Source organism: Tiliqua scincoides, chromosome 4 (assembly GCF_035046505.1).
Source record: "Tiliqua scincoides isolate rTilSci1 chromosome 4, rTilSci1.hap2, whole genome shotgun sequence".
Classification (NCBI taxonomy): Eukaryota; Metazoa; Chordata; class Lepidosauria; order Squamata; family Scincidae; genus Tiliqua; species Tiliqua scincoides.
The window spans coordinates 107,945,776-107,970,437 of NC_089824.1; the positions used below are offsets into that span (position 1 = coordinate 107,945,776).

Sequence of the window (24,662 nt, forward strand, 5' to 3'; positions counted from 1 at the left end):
TCGTTGATATTTGTCAGAGTAATGGGCCTCCAGTTTCTAGGCAGAGTAGGGTCCCCCTCTTTATAAATGAAGGTTAAGATTCCTCCATAAAAACTATCTCTAAATTTGTCCTCCTCCCGTAAGGCTCTATTAAAAGCCGCGGCTAGGGGTTTGGCCAGTTCTTTCTGAGACAACTTATAAAAGGTGTAATTTAGTCCATCCGGATCCGGAGTGGTGCCATCTCTTCCTTTTCTTATCACCTCCAGCACTTCATCTTCTGTTACGGGTTTAGTCATCTCCTCGGCTTCTTCCTTACTTAACTGTTGGGGCTATGTAACATGCTACATGCTATGGGTTGGCAAGGGATAGCATTGCTCTGCCAGTCTGCTATGAAACCAAGTATTTTTTTTTAAAACTTACAATTTTTTTCAAGCTTATGAATTTTCAGGGTTTTTCTTAAACACTGATTGTGGGCTGTTTATTCTCTGTCTCTTGATATAGATGATATAAATAGTAAGCATCACAAGAGGATCAATTCTCATTGATATTTGCAATAAAACTTTTTAAAAATCCAATCTAAATAATAACTTGGCCTTGCATTTGTTGTCCTGGGAGCTAAACATGATAATATTTAAACGCCTTTCCCCCCCCCGTATGTTGACCACCTCCCTATGTTGACCAATTTCCTCCAGTCCCTTGGGTGGTCAACTTAAAGAGGTTCTACTGTACTTCCTCCTGCAGTCCATTCTACAGGATTGTAACCAGAGAGCGGGTCAGTAAATGCTCCACAGAGAGTACTGCTTCACCCCACTGAGGTGGGGGGGGGGTTTGGCTTTTTAATTTGTGATGCGACAGCCTCTGTTTAAAGTTTGAGAGCTTGTTGGAAGGCAAGAACTGTATTTAAAGAAAAGAAAATTGTGGGATCTCCACCAAGCTCAGGAGGGTTCCAAGTTCCACTCACCCACCTCACCTGCACAGCTGTATTCACAATTCTCCTGATGGATTTTTCATTATCGCAATCACCTTGTTCCCTGCTTTAGTGATCTTGAAAAACACACACACACACACACACAACCTATGTTAGTCATTATGATAGTGTGTAGGGCATGGGGCTTAAAGGGGATAAAAGGCAACTTAAAATGAACTTGCCTTGAAAAAAATATCTATTCTTGAGCTGCAATCCTATTCATGGTTTTCTGGGACTAAGAACACAGAAGCCAGATGCTATAGAAACTATTCAGGAAGCAAACTGACCAGTTAACCCCAACTCCCAAGCACCTACACTTCCCCTTGGTAGTGATGGCTATGAGGAACTATCAGGGTTGAGGAGAGATAGTTCTAGATTCTGGGCAGAAAGACCAGCCAAGGAACTGGTGAAAATAACACAAGTTTGTTAAGAAAAGGTAAAAGCCATAATTAGGCAAAAACAGACACTTTGATTAAAATAAGATGGTTGGCAACCTTCAGTCTCGAAAGACTATGGTATAAGCCTACAGCACCTGGTGTTCCCAGGTGGTCTCCCATCCAAGTACTAACCAGGCCTGACCCTGCTTAGCTTCCAAGATCAGACGAGATCAGGCATGTGCAGGGTAAACAAACCCTCAAATCAAAGGTAAAATGAATACCTAGCTAGCTGAACAATGAGCCCTGCCCAGTGTAGCACTTTGTTGCAGTTTTCCTATCTTCCTCCAGGGGGAGCCAGAGGGTGTTCAACAATTGTCAGGTAACCTTTGTTCCATGCTTGAGCTAATTCCCTTTATAGAGTTCTGCTTGGCTCAAACCCTACTGATCTGGTTGGTCAATCCTGAGGTAGGAAACATGGGGTTAGCCCCCTGGTGATGATCAGGACTTTGGATTTGTCCAGTGAGCATGCGGATGCCAAACTCAACAGGGCACTGGCTGGTTTCTACCTGGCCTTCAATAGGTCAGGCCAGGCTCTGGTGCCTCCAATATCTGCCAAAGTACTGCATGGATGTGCAGGTGCAAAACGTTCAGAGATTAACATATGCCCATGTCATGTTACATGGGGAGGGGGGGTTTCTGCTGAAGTGAAGCATTCTTATTCATTGGAAGAGACCCACACAAAGATTTCATAATTTTTGATATGCCAGGTTTCAATTGAGATATTGATACCAATCAAGAGTGTTCTTGCTTGTCAAAGACATTCCTGCCATTCATTGAGGTATGGCTTTGTCAGTCAAGAATGCACTGATTGGTAAGCCATTTGTTGTTGAGGTCCTTTTGTGTCCCCACAAATGTACCTAGCTGTCATCAAACAGTTGACTTCCCATTCACATATTTAAAGGCCCATCTAGAAGCATGGTTACCTACATTTTGTGGAAGGTTGGCTATGACCCTGGTCTCAGATGCATGGGAGCAGTTGCATGGGAGGAAAAATCCCCAAAGGTGCAATAAAAACCTAAAGGCTATTGTTTTAGTAGTTGAATCTTGAAAAGTATGAAATAAGAAATGTTTCAATTGGCTACAAGGATGCTTTTCGTCCCTATTATATATATACTTTTGTTAGCATAATTAAAATTCATTGCATTGTTCTTATATTCAATATTCATGACTGAAATAGTTTGTCTTCCTCCTTTCCCGTAGTGCACAATATAATACAGGAACTGCAGAATGAAAACAGATGTTGCCCAGTGAAATGCACGAGGCAGGGTGTGTGGGTGTGTGTATTTCATTTTCCTTCATACAATAATTCATAGCAAGCCACTAAAATCTCTCGCACAAATCAAGAATAAGATCAACATTTGATTTTCAGAGTTTTATCAACGTAGAAGTATAAATGTACATGTGGGAAAAGTGCAGTGTTTGTGTATTGTACTGTATATTATTCAGAGAAATATCAAAACTGAAAACAGTCCCAGAATATAGTTCAACAAATGAACAGCATGGAAACATGGTTGTGTAAGGGCGCAATCCTAACCCCTTATGTCAGCACTTTCCAGCAATGGGACATGTGCTGCATCCTGCAGTTGGGTGTCACTCACGGAGTCCTCCTCAAAGTAAGGGAATGTTTGTTCCCTTACCTCAAAGCTGCATTGCCCTTATGTCAGTGCTTTCCAGCACTGACATAAAGGGTTAGGATTGCACCCATAGTTTCAAGGGCCCCCCAAAAAATCGGTTTTCTAAATGTATGAATGAAATTTAAATGAATGAATTAAATTTTACATGGATCTCTTTTGTAATCAGCATGATTGATTCAGAACTGTAGAGAAATATGACAATTACAAAGAAATAATGTCCTGCTTAAACTGAGAAATGATATATAATGAGTAAAAATGTCAAACATTAGCAAATGCTCTGATTAAAATAAAAGTTACTGCTGACCAGATAAAACCTTGTGGAGGTGCCCCCGGGCTGTAGTTTGGCCCTGGAAATAGTATTATTAAAAGATTGGAGTTACCATAACTTTGATTATGCTGTTGATTGATGTTTTTGATGTGTTGTTATAAAATGAATGTGTAAAACAAAGCAAAACAAAAATTGAAAACAGACCCTGCAAATGTTTATATTTTCCTAAAAAGTGATTCGGAATCAGGAGAGTGAGCCTTCTTATACAACCAAAGCAAGAAGAAACTGAAACGAAAAGAGAACTCGGTGTTTTCCTTTCAGCTGGGTCCACCAAAAGTAGTTCTGTATTATTACATATGTAACCATATTTACTGTTCATCTGCTTCTGTCTCTGGCAAGCACTGAGCGTGGTGTCAGAAGTCAGAACCACTCCATTGTGGCTCCAGGGAAGCAGGAGAATCCTTGCCTAGTCCTTGGAAAGCAAGAAGCCTCACATGGCAAAGTTCGGTCCGCCGGAGGCTTTTGATTTTAGCATGCCTGCTGGAGAACCAGACTGGAAGGAGCTATTTTCTCAGTACAGAATTGCTAGAAAGCTGAATGCAGAAGAAAGGGAAATCCAAGTATGCACTCTAATTTACTCCATGGGCCCCACACGTGGAACAGATATTTAACTCCTTTGTATCTGCTGCTGCTATAGCTGACAGAGACAATGATCTCTTAGAGCCCAATCCCGTAAGGCACGTTTGCAGGTCATAAACCCAGTCAAGCGCTGGTAGTAGCCCAACACTGCCGCCGGACAGGCACCTGACCTCTGTCGTTTGGCAGTCGCGCAGACCACCGAGTAGTGGAGAGGTAAGTTGGAGCGTGGGGGGAGTCAGAGGGGAGGTGTTCTGGGGAGGGGGGAGGCAAACAGAGAGTGGGTAGGAGGCCTGCCAGGGAGATGGGAGTGGGGGAGAGGGTAGGGAGGCATGCCGGGGGGGAAGGAAGAGGGGAGGGAGGGAGGCGGGACTGGTGATGCTTCACTCCACCAGATCCAAAGCCTCCATGTAGGGTTCGTCACCTTACATGGAGGCTCTTGAATCACCGCCCACCTTTGGGTTGGTGAGTAGCCCCATTGTGCATTCTGTGAATCAAGTAGCCCCATTGACAAAAGTCCCCTTCTCCCAAAGTGCCGCCAGTGGCTGCCTTGGGCGCACAGGATGCAGTGGCAGCCATTTTTGGCGCTGCCACAGCCGCCCGCCCCAGGCAGCTCAGGATTGAGCTACCCGTACTGGGGAAATTTGATGCCTATTTTGTGCCAATAGGAACCCTATCTATGAGAAGGCTTGCCTTCACCAGAAGAATGAAGAACCATGGAAATCTGCTAAGGCAGTGATTCGCAAACAGTGTGCTGGGTGCCGCCATCTTGAATCGTGCAAAATCATGGAGTTAATTAGTTAGTTAATTAGTTAGTTTTCCAATTAAATTATATGGCAATACCTCACCAGTTCTTAAACTTTGGGGTCGAGTTCAAATGAGTGTGCACCCAAAAATCCCAGTCCAAACATTTGGTGGGATGTCACACTCCTGATAACTACAACAACACTGGAGGTCATCCACATGACCTTCATTTGGATAGCAAGCCCTACTTTCGGAACCAGTGCCCTGCTCTCCCTCTTGGTTCCTTTCTCATATGTTCCCTTGAAGTTCAAAGGGAACCGTGTGAAGAAGGAGCGATGTAAAGGGGTAGGAAAGTAAACAGCACCCTGAACCTCCTACTTTCCCACAACCCATTGCTAACATAAGTTGCATTATTTGCTTCACAGCTGAGCCGGTGCATCGTATGACCTCTACAATAGGCCTGGTGCATCACCTGCAAGATCTTTCTGTGAAGCCTCACCACAAGATAAGCACGTGGAGACTGAACCAGTACAGATAAGGCTCAGGAAAGACACTGCATCCTATGTCATTTGCATAAGCAGAATAATATCAGTCCCATTATTTCTCAAGGTAAAAATCAAACTGGAAAGGATGGTTCAGTGCAGAGTAGTGCAGCATAGAACCCATCAAGGACCCTACTGACTTGTGTGCGCCAATGGTGCAGGTACCATAAAAGGATTATACAGTGGGCATGTGTGTGAACCTGCAATAGCTGAAAAAAGCTGTAAAAGACTCTTCATCCTTCCATGGATGATATTTTCCCATAAATAGCATTTTCACTGCATTATACCACTAGTGAATTCTGGCAGATCTGGTTGGACCCAGACAGCATCAAATTTACCACTTCTTTGAAAGGATTTCTTTAACAGATTACCCTTCAAGATTACTAGCACTCCAGAATTTTTTGAAAAGGAAAAGACAGATCGGTTTCAACACTTGGATGGGGGAATCTGTTTACATGAATGGTATCTTGGTTCATGACCTTACTAAAGAACAAGACAAATGATTGGCTTAAAACTGCACCCACCTGAAAAGCTGTCAGTCTAAAACTGTTTGAAAACAAGTGCCTCTTATGCCAAAGGGGGCTTACATATCTGGGACATCACACAGGCAAGCAGCGTGTAAGTCCTGATTCAAAGACAATAAACGCTATCCCAAAAATAGCCCACCAAGATCCACAGAAGAACTGAAAAGCTTCTTAGGCACGGCACTCTATTTGAGCCGAACTTTTGCTCAGGTTGCCAGATGTGCTGCATTGCTTGAATGAACTGCTCAGAGCGGATACTGCTGGGGCCTGGGACAAGATGAAGCCTTCACAAAGGTAAAACAGCATTTGACAGAGGTGCCAGGACTTGCATGATGTTATGTCAGCTGTCACACTGTTGTAAGTGCCGCTGTGAGGAGCTACAGATTAGGAGGACTATTACTTCAAGAACATGAAGAAAAGCTAAGGCCTGTTGTTTCAGAACATTAACAGGTCCATTATGCCTGAATTGAAAAGGAGGACCTGGCAGCAGCTTGGACATGCAAGAACTTAAAATGCCTATGTGAGTTGGAATCTTTTAAAGCTCTCTGCAGACCACAAACATTTGGTACAACACGTGCAGCAGGACCACCAGTGCAAGAGGCTGGAAACTGTGCATGCATGCCACCAGACCGCCCAGCCATTGCTGGAGGAGGTGAATTGGTGCAGGGGGTGGGGAGGGGGAGGACAATGGCAAAGAGAGGGAGGATCGGTTTGGGAATTGGGGCTACCAGAAGGCATGTCAGCATAGCAGCATAGCTGGAAGATGTGCTACCCCAAGGCACACCTTCTAGGGCCGCCTTCTGACCTGGGCCACCCTCACTCCCCCTCTGAACACAACTGGAGCTGCATGTGACCTCCCCGGGCCCCAGATGATCTTCGAAGGTCTTCACAATTCAGTGTGATAAATACCATGGGATAAAGACATTAGCAGAGCTATGTCCAGGTTCACAAGTGAGAATAAACTGACCAGACAGGATGACCTGAGTCAGCAGCTATTCAGGGAATGCGTGATCATCACTGTCCTACATTTATAATTAGTAGTGGCATATTCAGGAGGAAAAGATACTTGCTGCTTGTACCAGAATTACACCCGGCCCCACAAGTGACAGAGACGGGTAGCCCAATCCAGCACAAATTCCCATGCAGCAATGTCGTGGTGCTAATACCATCAGCACTATATCCTGGGGATGGGGGGGGGGAATTTTGGCTGCTGGAGGTCTCCTTGAGGTAAGGGGACATTTGTCCTCATGCCCCAGGGTAAACCCCAGCAGCCACAATGGGGCAACTCGGACCTGTGCAAGCTCAATTGCTGGAGCAAGTCCATGTTGCCTGGTATCAGTGGATGAGGCTCAGGTAGGGGGATAGGATGCAGTGTGTGCAGCACTGCTGGCATTGCCCCACCCCTACGCCTATTGCCACCCTCTCCCACCCCTTTTTACCCCTCCACCTGCCCCCATCTGCCACCTCTGTGCTGCTCAGTGTGGAACGTTTCTTCTCTGGTTCTTGCTGTTTCTTCTGCATGTGGGCCTTTGAGCCAGCACCGGCAACTGCTATGCAGTCACAAAGTGTGCAGGACAGTCAGGATTATGCTGTAACTCTTTAAGTTCAGTCACACAGAGCCAATGGGGGCCTACTTCCGCTAGCTGAAGGAGTTATAGTTTAGCCTGGGGAGGTTGCAGTAGGAATGACTGTAACCACTGAAGTAAGTGCCACCGATACTACATGACACCAACTATTTCAAATACACAGGCAGTGGATGGAGACCAGACCAGGAAAGCAAAATGTTTTCAGATGTACTCCCTGTAGTTTACTCCAAAGATGTTCTCCATCTTTAAACTGCTCATCAGTACAGAGAATAAGAAACATGCAAGTGGATAGGTTTGCCAGATCTCAACTGCAGCATCTCTTAGAGATAATTCAGAATTCAAGGAATTTATACATGCCTTGTTGGCATCCTTCAGTCTCGGAAGACTATGGTGTCACGCTCTGAATGGTGGTTCTGGAGCAGAGTGTCCTCTCCAGTGCGCAAAGCCTGGGTAAAGTAGATATGGAGGATAGACTATTACCCATGCAGCAAATCCCCCCTCTCCACGTAGCTGAAATGGTCCAATGGAAAGGCAGAGCCAATACGGTTGGTTCCAGCGGCGTCGCAGGAGTTGCCAGAACGTGACTGTGTTCAGCCATGTACTGCCTCAGGGACTCCGGCTCCGGATTTTGCCTCGAGGTGCTTTTCAACCTCTTCATAAATGACCTGGAGACAGGGTTGAGCAGTGAAGTGGCTAAGTTTGCAGACGACACCAAACTTTTCCGTGTGGTAAAGACCAGAAGTGATTGTGAGGAGCTCCAGAAGGATCTCTCCAGAATGGCAGAATGGGCAGCAAAATGGCAGATGCGCTTCAATGTCAGTAAGTGTAAAGTCATGCACATTGGGGCAAAAAATCAAAACTTTAGATATAGGCTGATGGGTTCTGAGCTGTCTGTGACAGATCAGGAGAGAGATCTTGGGGTGGTGGTGGACAGGTCGATGAAAGTGTCGACCCAATGTGCGGCGGCAGTGAAGAAGGCCAATTCTATGCTTGGGATCATTAGGAAGGGTATTGAGAACAAAACGGCTAGTATTATAATGCCGTTGTACAAATCGATGGTAAGGCCACACCTGGAGTATTGTGTCCAGTTCTGGTCGCCCCATCTCAAAAAAGACATAGTGGAAATGGAAAAGGTGCAAAAGAGAGCGACTAAGATGATTACGGGGCTGGGGCACCTTCCTTATGAGGAAAGGCTACGGCGTTTGGGCCTCTTCAGCCTAGAAAAGAGACGCTTGAGGGGGGACATGATTGAGACATACAAAATTATGCAGGGGATGGACAGAGTGGATAGGGAGATGCTCTTTACACTCTCACATAATACCAGAACCAGGGGACATCCACTAAAATTGAGTGTTGGGCGGGTTAGGACAGACAGAAGAAAATATTTCTTTACTCAGCGCGTGGTCGGTCTGTGGAACTCCTTGCCACAGGATGTGGTGCTGGCGTCTACCCTAGACGCCTTTAAAAGGGGATTGGATGAGTCTCTGGAGGAAAAATCCATTATGGGGTACAAGTCATGATGTGTATGTGCAACCTCCTGATTTTAGAAATGGGTTAAGTCAGAATGCCAGATGCAAGGGAGGGCACCAGGATGAGGTCTCTTGTATCTAGTGTGCTCCCTGGGGCATTTGGTGGGCCGCTGTGAGATACAGGAAGCTGGACTAGATGGGCCTATGGCCTGATCCAGTGGGGCTGTTCTTATGTTGATTCCTGAAGCCTTTTCCATAACTGGAAAACTATGTCATACACATAGTTTATGCAAATACAATGTACCAGATAACCTTAGATCAGTGTTTCTCAAGGTTTGTCCTCCTCTGTACCACTTCACATGGTCCACCCATTTGAAGTACCACTGGAAGTAACTGGTGATGATATCGTTACCAGTCACTGCTGGGTTTGGAAGCCAGATGCAACATGACAAACAGTAAGAGACTCAGAGTGCTCAGGAGGGCTTTTTCGAAAGTGAAAAAGCATGCTTTGGTGCTCTACCCGCCAAGCCAAGCCTCCAACCACTGTTATGTTGCATTCCTGGTCTTGCTGCCGGGCAGCTGGTGTCCAGGGATCCCTCCAGTACTACCAGACACCACCTCAAGTACCTCTGATGATACCCGTCCCACTGGTTGAGAAACACTGCCCTATATGATAACTACATGGTGGTGAACTAGCTCCAAAGTTCCTAGATGAAACTGATTATCTTGACCCTTTTCAACCTGACATCTGACCTGTTTTGGTGCTGATTTAACTTAGTGAATGATCTATGCAGGGAACTGGACAGATGGAGTTCATCCCTGCTGGGTGTGTCATCAACAGGGTGTCCTTTTGGACCACCTTGCTGGGATGGGGTGGTGGACACTTGTTTGCAAGTGGCTGCATCCCTTCCTGGAGTGTGGGTTCCAGAAGGTTTGTTTTGCTTGGGTACCTTTTGCTCGGTGCCATGGCCCTTATCCTATGGTGTCTGACAGGGTTCTGTCTTATCCCCCATGCATTTAACACCTACATAAAACTGCAGGGGGAGATTTCCCAGGGTTTCAGTATTATGTGACATCGGTATGCAGATGACACCCAGCCTTGTGCCATCCCCAGCTTAGGAAGCTGCTGAGGTTCTGAAGCAGAGTGGGGTCAATTCAAGGCTGCGTGGCAGTAAACATGGTGAAATCATATGCAGACAAAACAGAGTTACTCCTGCTCAGTAGACACACTAACAAGGCAACAGTAGTCTAGCTGAGTTGCACTCCCCTTGAAAGAGCCAATGTCTTTATTGTTCCAGCTACATTGGTTATCTGGTTTGTTTTCAGGCACAATTCAGTGTGCTGGTTATTATGGCTTATGCCCATTATGGCTTAGGACTGGCATCCTTGAAGGTCTTCCTTCCTCCACATGAATCTACCCATCTCTTAGGATGTAGGAAGGAGGCTTTTTTGTCTGTGCTGCAATCTTCGGAGGTTAGGCTGGCACTGCGAGGGCAGTACATCTATATACAGTAATAAATAAACAAAAAATACACTCAAATAATCAAAGGATTGGTGAGTTTTCACTATGCAGGGTAAGGGAGAGCCTTTTTTAGAAGAGAGACAGTTGAGGGGACACACACAATAGAGATGTATGCAATTTGGAAGAACTGGCATGAAGTTCAAGATAGATGACAGGAAGTACTACAGACAAAGCAGAATTCACTTAAGACAACAATCCTAGACATGCCTACCCGAGAGTAAGTCCCGTTAAACTAGCTGGGACTTACTTCTGAGTAGACACCCATAGGATTGTGTGGTTAGAGAATTCACGAGCACTAATTGTAGTGAGAGTCACTATCTTGCTTCTAGCAAAGCTGGAGCTGAAGGGGTGATGAGCAAGGCTAGTCTGGGTTGGGAGTCATCTGGTAATCAGCAGCAGATGCCAGATGGAGGAATCTCGGAGAGCTGGCAAGCCAGGCAGGAATTCTGGCAACAGTCAGGACCCGCGTGAACTCCTAAATAGGCAAGCAGGCCTACAAAGTATCAAAGCCCCCCACTCCACCCCCCCCCTCCCCAGGGCTGGGAATCAGCAAGAATTTTAAAAAGCATAGCCCTGGCTTCAAGCCATGCACATGGGTGGCCTCCAGGGGTACTCGTCGTCTGCTAAGAGTTTACCGAAGAATGAAGGGCAGAAGGAATTGCTGAGTGACAGAGTTGCAGTTCCAGGAAGCTCCTGGCCTCAGGGCAGATGGAGGGGTCAGCCACCTATCATGAAGAAGTGGACATTTCCTCTCCCTCTGGCTGGGCCTTGAGCAGGCTTAGGGAACAGGCAGGCTCAAGGCCAGACTCACTGTGATGCCAGAGACTCATGACTCCCATTAATTTGTTTCCCTTTGGTTAAAAGTATGGGAGCGGTTTGGATCAGGGTCATGGGACCAGAGGTGACCGTGTGACTCATGTCTGTAAAGGCCCCTTAGGTGTTGTATTCAGGCAAAGCAAGTTAACTGTCCATTGTATCCAGGCCCATCTCCCCCTCTTTCCTGGGCCTAGAAAGAAGGTGCATGCAGCAGGCATGTGTTGACCAGCCCTGCCAGGGGAGCTGTATAAAGCCCTATTAATGAACCTTTTAATGAACCTATTAATGGACTTCCCTCAAATGAGGAGGCTGGTTAGAAGGAGGTTGAAAGGGAGGGTAAAAAGAGTCCAATCTCTCCAGAGTGCATGGAGGCTGCTTAAAACAACAGTAATAGAGGCCCAGCAGAGGTGTATACCGCAAAGAAAGAAGGCTTCCAATAAATCCAGGAGGGTGCCCGCATGGCTAACCAGCCAAGTTAGAGAGGCTGTGAAGGGCAAGGAAGCTTCCTTCCGTAAATGGAAGTCTTGCCCTAATGAGGAGAATAAAAAGGAACATAAACTGTGGCAAAAGAAATGTAAGAAGGTGATACGGGAGGCCAAGCGAGACTATGAGGAACGCATGGCCAGCAACATTAAGGGGAATAATAAAAGCTTCTTCAAATATGTTAGAAGCAGGAAACCCGCCAGAGAAGCGGTTGGCCCTCTGGATGGTGAGGGAGGGAAAGGGGAGATAAAAGGAGACTTAGACATGGCAGAGAAATTAAATGAGTTCTTTGCATCTGTCTTCACGGCAGAAGCCCTCGGGCAGATACCGCTGCCGGAACGGCCCCTCCTGAACAAGGAATTAAGTCAGATAGAGGTTAAAAGAGAAGATGTTTCAGATCTCATTGATAAATTAAAGATCAATAAGTCACCGGGCCCTGATGGCATACACCCAAGGGTTATTAAGGAATTGAAGAATGAAGTTGCAGATCTCTTGACTAAGGTATGCAACTTGTCCCTCAAAACGGCCATGGTGCCAGAAGATTGGAGGATAGCAAATGTCACGCCTATTTTTAAAAAGGGAAAGAGGGGGGACCCGGGAAACTATAGGCCGGTCAGCCTAACATCCATACCGGGTAAGATGGTGGAATGCCTCATCAAAGATAGGATCTCATAACACATAGACGAACAGGCCTTGCTGAGGGAGAGTCAGCATGGCTTCTGTAAGGGTAAGTCTTGGCTTACGAACCTTTTAGAATTCTTTGAAAAGGTCAACAGGCATGTGGATGAGGGAGAACCCGTGGACATTATATATCTGGACTTTCAGAAGGCGTTTGACACGGTCCCTCACCAAAGGCTACTGAAAAAACTCCACAGTCAGGGAATTAGAGGACAGATCCTCTCGTGGATTGAGAACTGGTTGGAGGCCAGGAAGCAGAGAGTGGGTGTCAATGGGCAATTTTCACAATGGAGAGAGGTGAAAAGCGGTGTGCCCCAAGGATCTGTCCTGGGACCGGTGCTTTTCAACCTCTTCATAAATGACCTGGAGACAGGGTTGAGCAGTGAAGTGGCTAAGTTTGCAGACGACACCAAACTTTTCCGAGTGGTAAAGACCAGAAGTGATTGTGAGGAGCTCCAGAAGGATCTGTCCAGAGTGGCAGAATGGGCAGCAAAATGGCAGATGCGCTTCAATGTCAGTAAGTGTAAAGTCATGCACATTGGGGCAAAAAATCAAAACTTTAGATATAGGCTGATGGGTTCTGAGCTGTCTGTGACAGATCAGGAGAGAGATCTTGGGGTGGTGGTGGACAGGTCGATGAAAGTGTCGACCCAATGTGCGGCGGCAGTGAAGAAGGCCAATTCTATGCTTGGGATCATTAGGAAGGGTATTGAGAACAAAACAGCTAATATTATAATGCTGTTGTACAAATCGATGGTAAGGCCACACCTGGAGTATTGTGTCCAGTTCTGGTCGCCGCATCTCAAAAAAGACATAGTGGAAATGGAAAAGGTGCAAAAGAGAGCAACTAAGATGATTACTGGGCTGGGGCACCTTCCTTATGAGGAAAGGCTACGGCGTTTGGGCCTCTTCAGCCTAGAAAAGAGACGCCTGAGGGGGGACATGATTGAGACATACAAAATTATGCAGGGGATGGACAGAGTGGATAGGGAGATGCTCTTTACGCTCTCGCATAATACCAGAACCAGGGGACATCCACTAAAATTGAGTGTTGGGCAGGTTAGGACAGACAAAAGAAAATATTTCTTTACTCAGCGTGTGGTCGGTCTGTGGAACTCCTTGCCACAGGATGTGGTGCTGGCGTCTAGCCTAGATGCTTTTAAAAGGGGACTGGACAAGTTTCTGGAGGAAAAATCCATTATGGGGTACAAGCCATGATGTGTATGCGCAACCTCCTGATTTTAGAAATGGGTTATGTCAGAATGCCAGATGCAAGGGAGGGCACCAGGATGAGGTCTCTTGTTAGCTGGTGTGCTCCCTGGGGCATTTGGTGGGCCGCTGTGAGATACAGGAAGCTGGACTAGATGGGCCTATGGCCTGATCCAGTGGGGCTGTTCTTATGTTCTTATGTTCTAACCAGTTAAGCTCCCCACACTACGTGGCACCTGAATTCAGTGATCAAAGCTCCACAGGCAATGCTTTCTGCCTAAAGGCTGGTCTGTGTATATGGCACCACTCCATGCCATGTTTGAATGCTTCCCACATTACAAAGAAAAACAAAAGTGCGAACTGAAGAAAACCCATATCACAGGAAGTAGACTGGTGGGTTCTCCTCGATTCCTCTCCACTTCCAAAAGTGGAAAAAAAAATTCCTTTTTTGGAAGTGGAAAGGTAGCCGTCCTGGTTTCCTTGTCCCAGTTTCTGCTCTGCAGTGCTGCTATTTTGAAACAGAGCAGTAGACCTGGGGAGGGGGGAATAAGAGTGAGGAGGAGGAAGAAGTACAGATGCAAATGGAGGTGAAGCAATTGTGGAGGCGGCCAATGGGTGCATGGCACTGCTGCACCCACCTGCCACTCAAAGCAGCCACCTTGTCCCCTGGGCAGGCCGGTTCTGCTGCATGGACTGAAATCAAACATGCAGGGGTAATGCAACCCTCTTAACCAATAGAACTAGCAGCTGTAGGAGGCACTGGGCTGGCTTGCGTAAGTAGCAGCAGCAGAAGTGGCTGGAACAGACCCATAGCAACAGAGTGGAAAAGGAGATGCTTGATTTTCTAGCATCTAGTTCCTCTGTAAGGCCAGGTGGTCATCCTAGATGCACACAAGCCTGTTGTGAGTGTAAACACACACTGTATATGAGTAGGTTATTCTAGAGGTGCCAACCAGGATCTAGACACCGGATGCTGAATCAAACGCTGAGAAACAGGGATGTCTGAACTTGGATAGATGGAGTCAACTGGGGTCTCTTAAACAGGCCTGCATCCCAATTTACATGCTGTCCATTTCAATATACAAAATGGGTACCTGACAACCTTTGGAGTTTTCTGTTTAGAGCAGGGGTGCTCACACTTTTTTGGCTCGAGAGCTACTTTGAAACCCAGCAAGGCCCGGAGATCTACCAGAGTTTTTTTTTACAATGTTCGCGCCATCATAACATATAACATTTATGTGTACAATGTATGTTGGTGTACCTTGAGCCCCACTGAGTATAACAGGACTTACTCCTGAGTAGACATGCCTAGGATTAGGCTGTGAGGCTGCAATCCTAGCCACACATACCTGGGAGTAAGCCCCATTGAGTACAATGGGCCTTACTCCCGGCGTTTCCTCCCAGAGGCACCTGAAGGGGGGGGTCGGCACTCCGCGATCTACTCATTTTGCCTCACGATCTACCGGTAGATCCACCTATTGAGCACCCCTGGTTTAGAGATCAGTCTCATGAGCCACACAGAATGAAATGCTGCCTGGCTGTTATGGCAAAGCTGCAGAATAAAATATATGGGAGGCAGCTTATAATGAAAGCAGTGTGTAGGATGTTGATACTTAATTGCAAAAACCTTTCACACACTTGTAGGCGCTGCCAAGAACAACCTTCTGTGGAAGGCATCTGCTCTCCACAGCCAGCTTGGCTTGGGCCCAGCCAGGATCCTGATTCTCCTCAGCTCCTTTTGGCATGGCTCACAGGGCCCCCTTCAGCCTACTGGCAGCAAGGGTGGTAAGTGCCAACACCCTATCAGGTGCCTCTCTCACAAAAGGTCCATGTGAAGAGCAGAGAGGGTGTGAAGAACAGGGGTAGTAAAATGCATAGCGGTGGTGAGGTGGATGAGAGAAAGGGACAGAAGGGGAATGTCATGATTGAAGGTGGGGGTAGAGAAGTGCATTGCCCTTTTAAATTGTGCTGGGTAGAACATGCCTAACCTGATCCTTGAAAATCATGGTGACCTAGTGGCTTGGACAGTTGGGTTTCAAGGTGGGTGACAGAACTCAAATGACCCTCCCCTGTGGTCTCAGCTTTTGCAAGTCTCTCTTTCTTGGTTTCAGAGTCAAACTGCTAAAAGCCTCCTTGTACTTGAAGGCCTTTGTCTTTTTAAGGCAGCTGGGAGGTGATCAGGATCGGGACCATGCCACGGCCAGGAGGAGGTTTCACCTTTTCCCCCTACACTGCAGTGCTTATGTAAATTGCTCCTTCCCTCCAATGCTGCTGTTTTCCCCAGGATGGAAGTCGCTATTGGTGCCAAAGCAGCTGTGGATGGTTTGCAATACACATCTGATATTTTATTGGGGGTATTTTCTTTTATTCTCTGGTACCAAAGTATCTCTTCGCTGGTTCAAGTTCAAGTTTGTATTGTGTGTATGAGTAACACTTCTTTAGAAGGAAGTAACACTTCTGCTGCAGAATGGAAGAAATAAAGACATGATATTCAAATGAAGCTTCCTTGATGCTTTTGAAAAACTGCCACTGTTCTGGCCTCATCACACATTGTGGCTGGCAACCTTCAGTCTCGAAAGACTATGGTATAAGTCTATAGGAACCAGTATTCCCAGGTGGTCTCCCATCCAAGTACTAACCAGGCCTGGCCCTGCTTAGCTTCCTGAGAAACTGACAGAGATAATGAGGGTGGAATTTCATCCTCCCTCATCATCCATGTAGCTAAATGTACACCCAGATTCAGAGAACCAGGCTTCTGCTTGAAAGCACCAGTGGAACATAGCTGTAGAGGACAGCAAATGCCCAGTTGAATAGAATAGGATGAGGTGAGGTGAAACAGGAGCAGATGAGGAGAAATAACAATGCCAGGCCAGGCTTTCCTGGGTGCATTCCTGATGGCAGATGAGCCCTGATGTCTTTTCTAGGCCTAGCTAAGCAGGGATAGAGGCAATCTTGGGGCAATCAATCATAGCCTGGTAACACAAGGAAGTCCTAATCAATTGCTCACAGATTCATAAAAGGAAAATTTTTAATGAAGATTGCCAAGAAGCAATGGACGCAATAGACATCATACCAAGTGGGGGCAGAATAGTGATATATGAATTTACAGGTTAAAACTAATGTAACCCATTTCTATGGAGGGCATTCACTCAAGGTCCCCTTTCCTGTTAATGCAGTTAGGCAACCAAACCCTGAGGGCCAAGCAGGTTAGCACAGTACATTCCATCCTGAGCAAGTTAAAATCCTGTGCTCTGTACAACTCCCCACTAGGTACAAAATGACAACTTAAAGCAAGGCGGTGGCAGCAATAACCCCACTCACAGATCACATAGTGACAGCCATACATCCCCCACCAAAGCTGGTACTACATCCAAACAGCAACACCTCAGTAGTCTGAAACAACTCCTACCTACTGGTGCCACAGAGCACGCATGCAAGGCAAAAACCCTGCAGCAGCCACTCAGGAGAAGCCCCAAGACAAAGGTAACATCCAGTCCATCCAACTGGTCCATCGTTTAGGGCTTCCTCTGGCCTCTGACTTGACAGCATAGCACTGTGATTGGGGAGATACTCCTGAGTGAAACTGCTGTTTTAGTACCAGAGTCAGGCAACCCAGATGATATCCTGTTTTGCATGAAGTGATAGGGTAGAAATTCTTGCTACACTAACAATGAAACTGTTTGCCAATACAGGATATCTTCCACATTATTTTGGATCCTGGAGGTACTTTGCACCTTGAAGCAATCACATTAGAAATGGAAGGGAGGAGACAAGTGGACATTTGGACAGGTATTTGGACAGTTCCAAAATACAACTTATGGGGTGATTCTCCTCTTCCAGTCTAACCTCACCGAAGTGCATAAGTATCTGTAGTGTGCATCAGTAGGGTAGCCAGAGGGGGAGGGTGGCATGGTAAGTGCCATATAAGTGGCCCCTCCCACTTGCCATCAGAGCCAATGGGGGCAGTAATGGCAATGTGCAGGAGACACTTTTTGGTTTCTGAGCGCCTGCATGTTGCCTTCTATGCACAGAATGGCTCACATGGTGAGTAGGCGGGTCTGCTTATATGGTGCGTTGTGGCACCTGCAGTACTTACTGTGCTGCTGCCCCTCTGACTACGCTACTGGTACGCATACTATTGGAAGGTTATTTCTCTGACTAAGCAGACCACCCTTGGGAAAAGGCTCAGTGAGTGACTGCAAACAGGACAGGAGTCAATATGTGGCCATTTTTTCTGAGTCCACCCCAACACTTAAGTGCAATAGAAAACAAGAGTCTATACCCAGCACACATTAGAATGGCTCATTTTCCTTTAAATGTTCTAGAGCAGGGGTCTCCAAACTCCAGCCCGAGGGCCAGATGCGGCCCGCAGTGAGCCTCTATCTGGCCCGCGGCCATTCTCTTGTCCCCTGAAAGCCTCTGGCCCACTCAACTGAACATGACCAGAGCTGATTGCATCTGGAGGGTGTTCTGAGGGCTGGAGAGGCTGAGTGAATGAGCCCACTCATTCATTTATTCATTCATCTAAGTTCCAGCTCTAATTTATCTATTTAAATTTTATATTTAAAAATTTTTCCGGCCCTCAACACTGCTCCAGATATTTCATGCGGCCCTCTGGCCAAAAAGTTTGGAGACCCCTGTTCTAGAGTAATAACATTCTTTGTAGAAAGTACAATTAGTGGAAAATCAAGTTTGGGGATTTTTCTCTTTTCTTTTTTACACGTTTGTTTGAAGAGGTACTGAACAGTTTTGAAGTAAACTGGACTTAATTTCTCTGCCCAAAAGAATGGAAGAAACACCACTGGATTCTTCAGCAGTCTCCCAGGAGCATGAGAGAAAGGGTTGATACCTGGGGAGGAGGGGGAAATTGGAAATAGGAAGCAAGGGAATCTCTTAGGCATATATCACTAACAAAAGTTACCAGGACAACTCCAGCGAGCACCAATAAAAATGTAATGGGACCAGAAGGGCTAATGGTTAAAACTGATACCCATCCTGATGGCAGCGATAGCACCAGAAACAATTCATTATGACCCCCCCCCCCCCGAAACATTTTCACAGCAAATGGTTGGAGTGAAAAGTTTAGGACTAGACTTGAGCTCTAGTAACGTTTCAGGCCAGCCCAAATAGCTGGAGGAAAATAGGAAGAGCACATGTGGAACTAATTACTTATGTAGAGTCTCTGACAAAGAACATTTCTGCAGACTTTTCATGGGGGCTTCACTTTCAGGAAGTGGCTGTAATTACTGTGCAAGTCCAAAGCGGCCTGCTTATGACTTGCCTGTTCCGAGAGAGAGAGAGAGAGAGAGAGAGAGAGAGAGAGAGAGAAATGTACCCTTTTCTGAGTCCAAAAGGCCATCAAATAAAAGAAAAGGAAGACCATCCAAAAGAATCAGAAAGTTTACATTATTCCTCCCCTTCATGACTGTTTTACCAAAGAGGTTTTTTTTTTTTAAAGGCAGATTTACATTAATTCACTCTGAACTGAACTCGCTGCAGCAAGACTGTACGTCTTGAGTTTTTACAGCTTTTCCATAGTGGGGCCCATTTCCTGCCCAGTTGAAGAAAAAAACCTGGCCTCAAGATGAAATGACTGCTTAACATTACACTAAAACATCTGGTACCATTTTATACACAGACCCATGTCTGAGAGCAGGCAATTCCAGCGGTCTCACCAGCGGCACAGTGCATACCCAAACCTCCCTAGGGTGACATCATCCCATATATGGATGCTCAGGCCCAGCCCTCCCCCTTCTCCTGGTCCTAAATTCATTGCCAGATCCACAGTCTACTGCAAATGTGCCACGTCAAGGCTAGAAATCGCAGCACTTCAGTGCGCTTCCAGGAGTGCTGCAGAACTTGAGGGAAAGCTGAGAACAGAGCCTGAGGTGGAAAGGGAGTTGTTTTTTTCCTAAAGGAGGATTAATGTAAACCTAACCCTATCCTGCTCCGTCGCCCCAGTGTTCAGACTACCTGTTCAGGACAATGCTGTTGTACAGTAGTCTGCACATTGGTTAGACTGGGCAAGGGAATGCAGCGGTATGGACTCCTGAGAAGGCCAAGGAGAAGACCAGGCTGGCTCTTTTCAGCTCTCATGCACAGTATTTTTCTTCACAGGTTTTGCATGCTAGGGACTAGGGACACTGCCCAGGCACACTGGAAAAGGAGGACTTCTGAGTAATGCATGGAAGACATTCTGGTAAGGCCTACATACTTTGGAAGAGATTCCAACCTAACGCCTGGAAATAGGTGATGTTCCCTACCCTGTTCTGGCAGGCAAGAAAAATGGAGTTCTCCTGATGGGCTCACACACACACAAGACAAAGGTATAGCTTGATCGAGTAGGGCGCATGCTAGAACTCAATGGTGCCCTTGCCACGGATGTATTTAAAGGAAAAGCAATGTCTCCCGTTTGAATTAATATGATTTAAACCTGTCTGAATTACTAATTGTTACCTATAAATTACTAACTTTGTCTACTGCTACTGTTGAATGTTTATACATTTCAGAATGTTGAGCTCCATTGAAGATGATTATTCCTACTTGTAAAAATGAAAACTATCCATTTTATTTTAGCTCCAGATGCCTAAAATACTTGTTTATAAGACGCTATTACACTTACGTCCTGATCCCACCCACGATATCTGGGAGAATATTTCTCTGAAATCTGGGAAATCCTAATAGTCCTCATCCAGAAAGCTCACACCAGAAAGGGCTGTGCGTGTCTAACAGCGCAGTACTATGCATGTCTAAGTCAGAAGTAAGTCCCATTGTGTTCAGTGGGGCTTACTCTCAGGAACTGTGTATAGGATTGCAGCCTAAGTAATTTTGTGCAGAGGAGCTACAGGAGGCAGGCACCCAGCTCTTATCCCAGTGCAGATGCAAATATCTATACATCATGGAGATCAGAAGCAGCAGAGCAACTTCCATCAATACAATTACTTGTGCATTTGGAAGCAGAATAGTGGATTGTCTGTCAGTCTGCAGTGGATGTTCTGATTTTTCATATGCAGCCAGATTCCACACCTGGGTTGCATGCACAGAAGGTAACCTGGTGAATAAGCCCCCGGCGCCAATAGCACATGTGGATAAGAAATCATGGATTGAAATGAATGGGTGTAGGCTCACGGTATCAGAAGAAGTTTTAAAACACTTCATTTATAACAAAGGCATCCAACCTATTATGAAAGGCAGCACTGAAATAAGAAAATTTGAGGGAATCCTTTTGCTAACTACATAAAAGACAAAAAAAAAGGTTAGAAGTCAAGATCTAAGACAGTAACATTGTCCCTTGAAACACTTATGCCCTGATGATGGAAGAAGCCTGGTGTTGACTGAGAAGTCTTTTGGGCCAGGAAGTCTTCATCTGGCATGCTGAGTTTCTAGAAGTGCAATCCTATGCACGTCTACTCACAAGTAAGTCCCACTGAGTTCAGTGGGATTACTCCCAGATAAGTGTGTTTAGGATTGCAACCTTGCTCTTGAAACTTACGGAGAAAAACTGAATTTGTAAATAGATACGAAACTTTTCTTTGGTGATTTTCCAAGCAGTGTTACCAAAAAGGGGTGGGGGGTGGGGGAGAGGCACTGTACTGAATGAAGTCCTCATGGAGAGAATAATAGAAAAAATCTGTGCTGTAATTTGATACCACCTTAACTTCATAGATCATTTCTTTTGCCTTGGTCAGAGGCAACTGCAAATTAAAAAGAAAAAAAATCACTGTAACAATTTTAATAAAGCTTCTAAATTAATAATGATACTGACATTAAATGATACAACATAATAATAATAATTTACATTTTTCTCCTGGTATGCAAAGCATAGTCTCAAAGGATTCCCACTTTGTTCCTCTTACAGTATCTTTCCCTCCAAATAAGTAATGAGTTGATTACAATTTTGTAATCTTGTATTGCTGGTTTCTGTTCTGGGTATCAGTTATCATCCATGCAGTCCAGTTCTGTATGTGTTTACTCAGAACGACGTCCTATTTATTTCAATGGGATTTATCCCCAAGTAAAGGACTGTAGGACAGCAACCTTGGACTTGTTTCAAACCATCATATTCTGTTTTAAACTTTCAAAGTATAAAAGCTGGTGAACTATACTTTTGTCTTTTTAACTGTATTTTAGCAAACTACATTAAAACCCAAAGTTACAACAGAAACTTTAAAAGAATCCAGTGATATTAAGCATTTTTAATATTTCTTAAATTATTGCTTTGGTTTTTGGAATAATTTTATAGCCATTCTGTATGTTTGTATATTTTTCTGGCTTATCAGAAGCCGTAAAAAGCTTTAATTCAGGAAAGAGGTTTTTTTTAAAAAGGTTCCTTAAAAATGGTTTCAACTTCACATAAGCGATAACGAAGCAGGGTTTGAGCATGATTTATTTTCTGTGCTTTATGAATCTGAGTCGAAATTAAAATGCAAGTAGCATTCTAGTTTGAAATGTCATCCTCTTGTACAACAGCAACAGGAGTGCAATCACCTTGGAGCACATTCTGCTGCTTAGGTACAAGCAGTAGTTAGAAATTGTCTGGCCTCCCATGTCTGTCATTCTCATTAAGGAGAAGGTAAAGGGGACTTCTTTGGACAGAGTGCAGACAAAGAGAGGGGGAGACAGACAAAAGGCCAGGGAGAGAATTAACTGTTAGTAAGGAGGGCTGTTTCGGCAATCAAGCACATTAATCAAAATAGTTTCATTTATAAACAGATCTTAAAACAATTGCTTTTGGGAAGCTGTGATTCATAGGAGTGCAAGGAGCACAAAGTTCCAAATATGTGTTTTCTTCTTTTTATTTGGTATACAGTATGTCGTGATTCCCAAGAAATGAGGCTTGTAGGGTTTCAGTTATTGTCAAGTTATTTCAAACACGTAATTCAAAATGTTATTCTGCAACGTATAGATTATTCCAAAACAAGGCTTAAATGAGAACCTTTTGATGATGGGAAAGACTGTTTGTTGGATCATGCAACCAGGGCTCATGAGTTCCAGCACTGCTGAATTGTTAATTGCCACATATTGTAGGGTATGAGTCTCGTAAGGGGGAGGGACAAACAAAAGAACTCATATTGTTCCAGAAACGGTCCATGCAATTCCTAAAGTCTTCAAAATACTAGGCAGCCTCATTTACTGTCCACTATGTCGTCCATGTGTGTTTATCCATTTATCACAAAGAACAGAAGACAGGGAAAGTAGGGAACGGTCAAAAGAAAGTTGTCATTGTTTTGGATTAGGAAAAAATGGGGAATGACCCTGTTGCCAATTAATTAGGAAACAAAAGGCATGTAAGGTGAAGTCTGCAAATATTTATTCTACATAACTGATCTCAAGTAACCACCCAAACCCAGAGAAGACAATTAGTGATCAGATTCACTCCATGCATTTCTGTGTTCTAAGTCCAAGCAACTGTTTCTGTAAGCATTTTTCAGTTTTAAAAGCCTTAGCCTCTTTCTTCTCTTCCAGCTACAAAATGTCTATAGACCACCCAAATATCCTTGTCTTGTGGAAATTCTGAAAACTTTTTCAAAACCTTGGTTTCTTAAAAATAATGATAAAGAACTCCAAATCCTTTACATTTGTCAAAAACTGCCCCAAAATGCTGTGTTTTCGGCACTTTTTATATTTGCAGTTTTTAGAAACCCTTGAAATTCTTGCTGTGCATTAATGAGCATGGGTTACAAAACAAACAAACAGAATGGTTGGTGCAAAAGGGCCAAAGAAGGGACATTTCACACAGGAAATGCCATAACTAGGTCTCAACTATGCGTGTGAATAAGTGTGCTTTTAATACAGTATCTCACAGCAACCTTTCAAAAAAAACAACAGGTACATTTACAAAAAATGTGTGAAAGATGAGAAACAACTACAATGTCAGTGTGACTCTGAATTTCCTAGAAGTGGAAATGTTAACGTAAGTCTAGGTGAGAACAACTGTCACTAACTGAAAAATCCACCTGGGTGCTATCTAGGCCCTCTTTAGATACCAGTTGACTCGTTTTCACAATTAACACAACTGGGACAATTACAGTCTAACAATGTGCTAAATTCAGTCTTCAGCATTAAAAGTGTTTCTTAAATGAAAGTTTAGAAGTTGTAAAGTTGTAGAGTTATTTTCAAGTCGCTCTAACAGCAGAGCGAGAAGCACAATTGTATTTTGGAAGTACAAAATGCACGCATTTCTGCATATGGTAGACTACAAGGCAATTAAATAATATTAAAATACCATAAATGTGCTCTCAGCCTGTGAGCTTTCAGTTTAATGAGTTCTTTGTTGCTAGTTCTCAGTATTTCTAAACTGCCCAATTTTTGTCCTTTGAAGATTAAGTTTTGGCAAACCATAACACCCTTCTGCCTCTAACTGGATTAGAATGCCAAAATATCTCATAAGCAAAAGACTTTGTATTAAAACATTTATTTATTTTATAAGAAATACCATAACCACTCCCCTTCCCTCTCTAAAATTAGTTTGTATGTAACACTGTCACGATGCAGGAGGGCAAAAAGATGTTCTGAAGAATCAGGTCAAAATCTTGCACTTCTTACTAAAGTGAGCGCATTTCTGATACACAATAGGCCTTGCTTTTGACCGAGATATGATTTTCCACTTGACTTTATTATGTACTGCATTTATTTTTTTCCCTTTCTGTTCAATGTGGTGTACATTACAAGTAGAATGTGAAATATGAATTTCTCACTTTTAGTCACAGACTTTTAGATCAACAACTGTAAGTTAGACCACTTAAGAAATGGTGATTTCTTTCTACAGGACATTGTTTTCAATTTTATGCATGTATACATTGGGAACTTACTTTCTCCAAGTAAACCCATACTGTGTAAATAAATCCTTTATCTTTTTGTTTCCCAGAGCAAAACCATATGGTCATACATTTTTGTGCATATTGTGCGTGAACCATGAATACCATCTCTTGAACTGCATTCAAGCATTGTTCTTTCAAAAGGTTTTCAGGGTGCATAATTTGTTACAATCTTGTCTTGTGTACATGGCAGGAGAATAAAAGCATAATGTAAAAACACGTTTTCTGAATAAAGGAAAATGTCTTTTTGTTTGATAGCTCCCCAACGTGTTCAAGTTTACTTTTGCGATGTGTCTCCCTCTGCAACGAAGTCAGTCCTGTGTAAAACACAGAGCAAAGAGTTCCCTACTG

At 44.5% G+C, this 24,662-nt stretch overlaps 1 protein-coding gene, 1 long non-coding RNA gene and 1 pseudogene across 2 annotated transcripts in view; 1 reads left to right on the plus strand and 2 right to left on the minus strand.

Moving 5' to 3' along the window:
• Positions 1–1,466: 1,466 nt before the first annotated feature.
• Positions 1,467–1,585, minus strand: LOC136650803 (5S ribosomal RNA; annotated as a pseudogene).
• A 13,903-nt stretch (positions 1,586–15,488) lies between these two features.
• LOC136647841 (uncharacterized) lies at positions 15,489–20,347 on the plus strand. Its single transcript, XR_010794304.1, has 3 exons — positions 15,489–15,534; positions 17,187–17,283; positions 19,612–20,347. It is a non-coding gene; the product is annotated as an uncharacterized lncRNA (long non-coding RNA).
• Positions 20,348–20,680: 333 nt separating this feature from the next.
• UHMK1 (U2AF homology motif kinase 1) overlaps positions 20,681–24,662 on the minus strand; it is a 33,881-nt gene continuing 29,899 nt past the window's right edge. The window contains exon 9 of the mRNA XM_066623647.1: positions 20,681–21,188. Coding sequence (XP_066479744.1) covers positions 21,154–21,188 — 35 coding nt within the window. The 3' untranslated portion in view covers positions 20,681–21,153. The remainder of the gene's footprint in view (positions 21,189–24,662) is intronic.